The sequence below is a fragment of the Octodon degus genome, unplaced genomic scaffold (assembly GCF_000260255.1).
Source record: "Octodon degus isolate 3935 unplaced genomic scaffold, OctDeg1.0 scaffold00037, whole genome shotgun sequence".
Classification (NCBI taxonomy): Eukaryota; Metazoa; Chordata; class Mammalia; order Rodentia; family Octodontidae; genus Octodon; species Octodon degus.
Genome location: NW_004524613.1, coordinates 9,655,522 through 9,664,912, shown reverse-complemented (window position 1 = coordinate 9,664,912; position 9,391 = coordinate 9,655,522). Strand labels below are relative to the sequence as shown.

Sequence of the window (9,391 nt, the reverse complement as noted above, 5' to 3'; positions counted from 1 at the left end):
GGCTGGTGAGATGGCTCAGTGGTCTAAAGCACCTACTTAGAACAAGCTTAGCAAAGCACAGGGACCACGGTTCAATCCCCAGCACCACATGCCAGGCAGCCTGCCCCCTGGTGGGCTGAGCTGGCCACACATTAAACAAAAAAATAAATAAATAAATAAATTATCTAACAGAAAAGCACCAAAGAGAAGTCATAAGTAGGAATACTGGGCTCCAGCACATTACACCAACCCAAGTAAAGGAGGCATTCAGATGCCCTGCTTCGGAGAGGAGGCAACCTTAAGCTTTCCGGTGGTTCCTGAGTCCTAGTTTGGAAAATGGTTGGCACATGAGGTGTCCTGAGGCCCAGCTTACTGACACAGCCCTGCACCAGCAGTCCCGGGCTCAGAGGTACAGATCCTCGCACTCAGTCTTCCCAGGCAAGTACACTCTGGATTATCTATCCATCACCATTTAAGAAACTGCAGAGCACATGAGGATCAGAAGTGGCAATGACTGAAATTACAGCTCTGGCAAGCCAAACCAGAATCAATCATCGAGGAGCTGATCTGTACCATGTACTCCTTCAAAACTTCTTATGAAACCAGAAATTCATCCTACGCAGCTCAACCTCTGGAGGTTGTACAAACATAAACAACATTTCCCAGGATAGTTTTGTTGTTGGTCTAAGTTTACCCTACATGGTGGTATAACATAAATCTTGTAAGATGGTACGAAGAGAACACATACAAAAACATACAAAGAGACTCTGAAGAAAAAAAGCTTCTAAGAGTGAAGATAAATCAACTGGTCCTCTTCACTAAAATACAATCATTTCTTAAATCTAAAAGTAAAACACACAAAAAAATAAAAAACACAAATTTATTGTTATTTCACTATTTGTATACAAGAGCACTGAAAATGTTTTTATTTTCAAACTCTTTTAATTTCAACATTTACAATTATATAGGGTTATATTCTACTAGACATTTATTAGTTTTTTCTTTGTTGTTTACATTCTACTCCCAAAACCTCATCAACGAAAGGAAACATATATTATCTTCTTGACAGACCAAATATATACAAGGGGAGAAGGTAAAATGAAAAAGAAAACCAGCCACAGTATACCCACAACAGGCCCAGGGTTATGTTCTGCATCTCCAGCCAGGTCATGGATGGGAATCGAAGAAGCTGGAAGGCTGGCACTGGCACGGAGCCTGCTCTAAGTCTCAGAGGGAGGAGGGTCTGGTCCAGAACTGAAACCTGCACTGTGTGAGGCCAGTTAGTTACGCTCACTACTACAGCCTCTCTCAGAGAGCAAGCCCTGCTTATGCAACCTGTTCTCAGGCTCTACAATTGTTTTCAGATTTCAGTCTGCACATAATACTGAAATAGCATTTCAAATGTGACAAGCCCTATTAATACTACATGCTTATTTTATACATTCTTTATTCTTACAAGAGCAAACTTGTGGTTGCATGGAAGTTATCCATAACTACAGATTTGGAGCTAAAATGCAAACTGGTGAAGAACCTGGATTCCAAACCACAAAAGGAAAATGCTTGAGTTTTTAGGCAACTGAGTCATGAAAGTTTAAATCTATCACCACAGAATGTATAGTTCCCAAATTGCTATTCCTTTTTATTGTCTCACACAAACACTCCTTGAAAAATGTTTATCAATTATTTCTAACTGAAATAACCATAAAATAATAGACTGTGTAGAAAGTCTACTACACAATAAGCTCCACAGAACAAAAATAACTTGAAGAAATAGAATTAATTTCTTGTTTAGGTAAAGATGACAAAACAAAAGTATCTTTCCTTTCTCAAAACTAATAAAAAAAGCAACAAAAGAATTAAAATAGCAGTACAAGCCTCTATCCTTAATGACAGGGCAGCCACAAGCCCAGACAGCAAACCAGGAAGCACAACCGTCACTATGAGATCTAAATCCAGAAGAAAAAGGCCCAGGCCACCTCGCAACGACCAACTGCTGGTTTCCTTAATGTCAGTGTCACCTCACAAAGGCAGAGCCAATAATCCTATTGGAAAAAGCCACAGAAGACATAGGAAGTGTCACAGGAGAGGCCCTCATCAATAGTGAAGGATTATAGATGGCAGTAAAGAAAGAGAAGGAAAAGGCAGGCAGAACACAACTACCAAATCCCCAATCAGAGAACACGAGAATCTTATCCTGAGCCACAGATCACCAAAGAGTGTACTGCCAGATCCTTATCCTCATCCCCACCCTAAACAGGAAGGCATGCGCAGCCAAACCGCTAGTCTCACAGCTCTGGGGCTGCCAGTGGCCTCCTGCAGAGATGAGTACTTACCACAACTTAAGTTACCACAAATTAAAGTACTATCATAACCCCAGCACACAAAAGCTGATGAAAAAGAAAGAAGCCGGGGAAATAGCTCAGTAGAATAAGTGCTTGCCTGGCAAGCACAAGGTCCTGAGTTCAATGCCTCGTACCACAAAAAAAAAAAAAAAAAAAGGAAACAATAGGAGCAAATTATGAGTCTGAAATGAAAATGGAAAAGCATCACCCAAAGCATTCATATATGGAAACTGGGTTTCAAAGAAATCACAAGTTGAAGCTTTGAAGCTAAACAGAGCTTCAGGATAGATAAAAAGGAGAATCAAGGAGGAACAAGGTGTTACATGAACAGGCCAGAAGCCAGTGTGGGAAAATCCTGCAGATCTTATCACTTGAACATGAAAGAAACTAGCTGGAGAAGTTTTCCCAAATGTGAGAATTCCCCAGATTTACATAATGTTATAAATAAGTCATTGGGCTGGGGAGATAGCTCACTAGAATAAGCAGTTGCCTCTCAAGCACAGGGTCCTGAGTTCAATTCCCAGTACCACAAAAAAATAAAAATAAATAAGTCACAAACTAAAGAACTTTCCCATTATTAATAATAAAAAGCAAATGTGAATTGGCCATGCTAGCAGAAAGATTAAATGTTCAAGTCTCTCTACAGGAAAATAATAGACAACCACTACCCCTTAAGGAATACATTCAAAAATTGTGGAAAAGAGTTTAAAGAAATGTGTCCAGCAAATAACTGATATTTTTTAAAATCATGTTATTTTTATGGATATTTTTCATGTTTGTAGCATTATTAGTTTTTAAAACTTATAACATGATGTGGTGTCTTCTTTCATTCTATTTGCTTCTCTGTCTACTGAAAAAAGGGAGGAATAGTGCAGCTACTGCAGTATTTACCTAGCACTTACCTACCAAGCTCATGATCCCCAGCTGCACAAAAGAAAGAATGAAAGGAGAGAGGAAGATAAGGAGAGCAGGAAAGGGGGGAGGTAAAGAAAAACAGAAGAAAGAAGGGGGTGATGAATGAAGGCAGGAGACAGGAAAAGGGATATTGTGGGACTGCCCTGCTTCAAGGCTGTATATGGTTAGATTTCTGGACTTACATGTAAACATAAGAATTATATAATTCTTTATGCCTATTTTTAAAATATATTCTAATTTTTAAATATTTTTTCATCATATTCTGTAGGGACTTAAAGTTCAACATATCAATACTTGATGAAAAATACCTGTTCCATGTTATGCCTAAGATGTTTGATATTAAGACAGACAGTGAGGTTAAGCTTAACAGCCTAGGTTGTATGGCAATAACCAACTTCTCGTCTGGAGGGTTAACAACCTAAGTTTGCAGACCAAAATTACAGAAAAAGGAGGGCCACAAGGAAAGCCAACATTTTGGCCCTAGCCTTCCAAGGTCAAGTAAGACTCAGGACATATGAGAACTTGTACTGTAACGTCATGTAACTCAGTAGTAGTGTCCCAAATTTTCTGATCAAGGAGATCATGGGGCCAAAGAGGAAAGTGATCAGTGATGTAGAGTGTGCCTAAGGAGAGTCACATGGAGAGAAAACATTCTCTCAGGCTTTCACAGAGAGCACATTAGCCAAGCAATGGCCATGACTCAACCACACGGCTGACACTGACCAAAGATGTACAATCTGAGGTACAGGATCTCGGGATAAATCCTGAGGGGATTTCACTGACCTTATCAGACCCAAAAGCTACAACTCTTGTTGCATAGGTCCTGCTTTATCTTGGTCTTAACCATCTAGCAGAAATATATAAAAATGAAGTATAAGAAGTAAAGCCATGCTGTTATATTGAGCTGTACGGGACTCTGGTCAACAATTTCTGACATTGCCAGTCAAGCAGAAGACCCAATACTACTATGGACTTCTGGACTCCTTTAGAATATTTTGCTGAGTTAACACACCTATAATATTCAAATAACGCAACTTAACAAAAAAAGGGGATATAGATAAATGTCCATTTTGTATCTGTGTATACAAAATGGTTAGAATAGATATATAGTTATATTCTCTTAATGAATAGAGGGATTTGTTCTAATAGTGTTCGTAAATAGGACATCAAGTCCGCATCTTGTACAGCAATTAACCACTAGGAAGAATGTATGCAATGTGTTAATTATTGAAACTGTCCTACCAATTTATTTTGAAACTCTCTCATTGCTATCTGTTTCTCAATAAAATAATGGGAAAAGAAAAATAGAAGAGAGAAGGAAAGGAAAGGGATGGAAGGAAGGCATAAAGAATTCAAAGAAATGACTTAGATTCATGACCATAGTACATGGCATCAAGAAATACCACAAAAAGAACTGGAAAAGAGCAGATGATCCCAGCCAGAGATGGTTATCAATACTAAAAGTAAACAAAAGATATCTAACGAGGGCCGGGGAGATGGCTCAGTGGAATAAGCGCTTCCCTGGCAAGCGCAAGGACCTGAGTTCAATCCCCGGTTCCACAAAAAAAAAAAAAAAAAAAAGATATCTAACGAGCACTAGTTTGATGCTTACAAAAGAGGATAAAATAACTGGACAGAAAGGTATGCTATGATATAACAAAAGAAAACTTACCTAACTGACACAGATTTGAACCTGAAGGTAAAAGTTTTTCCATATTTTAAGAAATACTGGGCGGCCGGGTATACAGCTCAGCAGCACAGGGCCTGCCTGACAAGCAGGAGGTCTTAAGTTCGAATCCCAGTCCCCCCCAATAAAATAAAATAAAATACTGGGCAACCCATTTGGGAGATCCCTGTCCCTCAGGAGCTATTCCTAGTCCCCATTCCTTATTCCCAATGAATTTTCCTATGCTTAAGAAAACAAAGATTTATTGGTTCAGGGAAAAAAATCTAAAAGATTATTCATTAAAAGATTCTGTCAGGGAGGCTGGGCGTGGTAACACACGCCTATAATTCCAGCTCTTGGGAGGCTGTAAGCAGGCGGATCACTATAAGTCCAATCTCTAGTAGTGAGACAATGAACACCCTGTGGAACCTTCCCTTAAAAAAATACAAAAAATAAAAAATAAAAAATGATTCTGTCAGGGGCTGGCCAAATAGCTCAGCGGACTGAAGCACCTGCTTAGGCAGACACAGAGGCCAGGAGTTTGATCTCCTGGCCTGCTGTGCGCACTAAGACAGCAATTGAGACTGGGCATTGTGGCACACACGTGTAATCCCAGCACTTGGGAGGCTATAAACAGGAGGATCACTACAAGTCCAATCTATAAAGTGAGACCCTGTACACCCTGTAATTTAAAAAAAAAAAAAAAAAGATTCTGTCAGGAAAAAAATAAAAGAAATATTATGACAACTGGATAGACAGCTCAGTACACACCTGTAGTACAGCCAAGGAGGCTGCAGCAGGATTGCCTTGGGTTCAAGGTCAGTGTGCACTACACAGTAAGACCCTGTCTTAAATAAAAGAAAGAAATACTGTAATAGTACAAGCAACACCAACACATATCCTAATGAAAAATCAGTATTGCGGCATTTAAGCAGAAAAAAAAAGCTAGAAAGTAAGAGGAAAGCCCTGCTGAAATGCTGACTCAGACCTGTAGTGATTCTTAATGGCCAGGGCCATGGAACAATCTGCAGTTTCCAAGAAAAGAGAGTATGAATCCAAAATTTTACATCATGATCACAAATATTCTCAGGCATGTAAAACTAAGTTAATGAACAAAAAAATTCAGCCATCCAACAAATAAAAATGATTAATTCAGAGCTAACAAAAACATGGAAAATAATTAGAGATAAGCATTTAATCCATTTAAAATAAATTGAATAAATTTTTATTTCACTTAATGATGTTATTTAAAATAAATAAATCTTTGTCTTATTTTTCTCTTGTTACTGAGACAAAATACCTAAAATCAAGGGAGAAAAGGTTTGTTTAGCTCACATAATTGGCTGGCTCCAAAGAAGATGGCACATGGCAGCGGGACAACATTTCACAGCCACAGAAGACAGCAAAAGCAGTAAGAGCAAGAAGGAGGAACCTCTTTCTGCCCCTTTTATCCTATCCAGACTGCTGAGATTAGGGTGGTGCCAATCCAACCAATGGATAGATTAGGAATTACCTACCCCTAACCCCAGCACCCTGAACCCTAGCATTGAACAATGAATCAATCACAAACTCTAAATTCAGCTACTTCTGAAAAAGCCCCATCTAAAAGTATATGAGGCTTTGGGGGGACATCTAGGTACAAACAAACCACAACAATGTTGAAGTGAAAATTACAATACTGTATCAACAAATGGAAGAAAGGTGGAATGAAGATCTATGTTAATTTCCTCTTTTTTCATAACCAAAACCTCTATCAACCTCAAAATATAACATTTTAAAAGTTTTTAATCTTTTTTTTTCTTTTCAAGCTTTAATAAATTCTCTGTGAAAATAAATAAATTCTCTGTGACAAACAAGTATTTATCCAAAGTTCATTAACTGCTCCTATTTCATTTTTCTTTTGTTAAATCAAACATAAAGCAATCTATGGTCATTACCCTATTTTAACCAACCAGCGAAACACTCATCTTTAAGAGAAGCCAGGAACACCGTTCACAACATTTTGCTGGATGAAGTGTCTTTTGTCACTGCTGTTTTCACTGCTATTGCTTTATTAGCTGTGGTTTGGGAATCAAACCCAGTGTGCCGCCTCACAGATGCTAAGCAAACAGTGTAGCACGGAGCTACCATGCCCAGCTCTGTCTGTTGATTTCTTAAAATTATTTGTTGTTTTTACTTCCTCAGTACTTTATTACTTCAAATGCCCATAATGTGTACATATCAACTCTACAACAATATTCAAATCATAGCTCTTTTTAAACTGAGGAGCTAAATTGTAAAGCAGCAATTTCTGTTCATTTGAAGCTTTCAGGAAATGAAAAAAACAAGTCAAGGAAATAAAAGATGCAGAGAAATTACTGCAAAACAAAAAGAAACTCACTGTCACAGCAGCCACTCTGCGAGGCTGAGTCACTCCAACTATTCTTCCTTCAGCCATCCAGCCAGCTTCTGCCAGGTACTGCAAGTAGAACCACACGTGAATATACTCCATGTATACTTGCCCAAGATGAGCCTGTGTTGTGTTAAAAATCACTGAGCAAGGAAACAGCCTTGTTCCTGTTTCAGCATAGCACTGGAAATTATTTTACAGATGAGACAGATGTGAAACTGGATAATGTTAAGTAATCTGCTTCAACTCACATCAAAGCTGATAAGCAGAAGAACCAGATTCAACATTCAGACTCCCCAGACTGCAAAATCTCCATGTACTATATACCACAGAAGCCTCAAGGAAAACAACAAAACTATCCAGGAGACACTCAGAATAGTACTATATCTGGAGAACAAAAAGAGCATTAAGGGGGCTGGTGCGATGGCTCAGTGGTCTAAAGCACCTATTTAGAACAAGCTTAGCAAAGCACAGGGACCGCGGTTCAATTCCCCAGCACCACATGCCAGCCAGCCCCACTCCCTGGTGGGCTAAGCTGGCCACACACACACACACACACACACACACACACACACAAATAAATAAATTTTAAAAAAATTTAAAAAAGAGTATTAAACCCAGAGACAGTTCAATATAAATGTTAAATGTACACACTGTAGTCAAATAAAAATAATTATTCACAATTATATGTGAATATATGCCATTATATTTATATATAATTTTTTTATTAAATGTATTTATCTGACCTAGCTAGGTACTTGTTTAATTATAAGCACTTAAACCCTACAAGGACAACAGTAGCTATCAGAGTTAAATATGTTGATAATATTTAATTATTTTACAATGAATATATATTTCTATAATAAAAAAGTTAAACACTGATGATGCATATGATCAATGGTTCAAAAGAAATAAAGGAAAGATAATACAGAAATGAAAGAGGGTAGTTGTCCACAGGGCTGACTGGGAAAGGACGGAGAAGAAAGTGGAAACAGTAACAGGAATGAAGGAATAGTAATGCTCTAAGAGATCATTTTGTTAGCTCCTACTTTCAAAACTGTAGTAATATTTCACATGCCCTTCAAATACCCACAAAGTACTGTAAATAAAACCAATAAATAATCATTCTAGTAGACTTTAACCCACAGAAAAAAAGAAATATCATGATCCATGTTGAAAAGAAAGAAAATGACGTAGTTCTTTACTTACACAAGATTCCATTTCCTGAAGGATGTGGGGGGGGAGCCAAAAGGAAATACAACCTTAACAAATAACCCATCCTGTATTACTAACATGACTAACACAGGGTGGAGAAGGACTATTATGATTTGTGCCTGGTTGTCCCCCCAAAGCCTAATGCAGTCATTGCGGAGGGCTTCTAGAGTGTATGATTAAGTCATGATCCAATGCTGGGATGATGAGTGTGAGTGCTACACCCAGCCTGGGCAGGACAGCCTGCATACAATAGGGAGGGAGAGAGGCTTGTTAGGTGCTGCAGCCACTGCTCCTCCCTTTCGGCTCTTGCTTTTGCTATTTTTTGCTGCCATGAATAGCTGCCCTCAGTCATGTGCCACTCTGCCTTGGAGCCAACCAAGTATGGACTGAAACTTCCACTGTGAGCTAAATAAACTATACCTTCCTTAATTTTGGGTGTTGGGTATTTTGTCCCAGCAAAGAGAGAAAAGTAACTGAGATAAGGACTATGCCAGGTAACTATGAAAAACAGTATCTTCACTAGATGTTGAAAGGCTGAAGACAAATCAAAGTGTAGTAAATATAAGTAATTGTTTTGGTAGTCCTGGGGCTCAAACCCAGGGCCTTACACAAGCTAAGGGAGCACTCTGCCACTGAGCAACATCCCAAGACCTAAATGCTGAATTTAGGTAGTAAATATTGGTAAACACACATGCAGGGGTTTAGGTCAACAATTTTCAAAACTATCTTATGTATATACTAGAATTTGACCAATATACAGTATAAATAAATTGTAGCTTATAAAAAGTGAGCTTCTTGTTATTAGAGAAAGTCACAAATAACTGAAGACTACAATGAACCCTGCAGTGTTAGACTGCAACAGAAGTAACAGTACCAATTCACTGT

At 38.5% G+C, this 9,391-nt stretch overlaps 1 protein-coding gene across 7 annotated transcripts in view; it reads right to left on the bottom strand.

Annotated features, from left to right (window-relative positions):
* Dhx35 (DEAH-box helicase 35) overlaps positions 1–9,391 on the bottom strand; it is an 86,304-nt gene that overhangs the window by 59,570 nt on the left and 17,343 nt on the right. For 5 of the 7 annotated variants that reach the window (XM_004630905.3, XM_023714884.1, XM_012514679.2 and 2 more), the window contains one exon: positions 7,283–7,360. In XM_004630905.3, coding sequence (XP_004630962.1) covers positions 7,283–7,360 — 78 coding nt within the window. Of the gene's footprint in view, positions 1–5,673; positions 5,751–7,282; positions 7,361–9,391 lie in introns of those variants that run through there. The other 2 variants (XM_023714886.1, XM_023714887.1) reach the window with 2 other exon arrangements.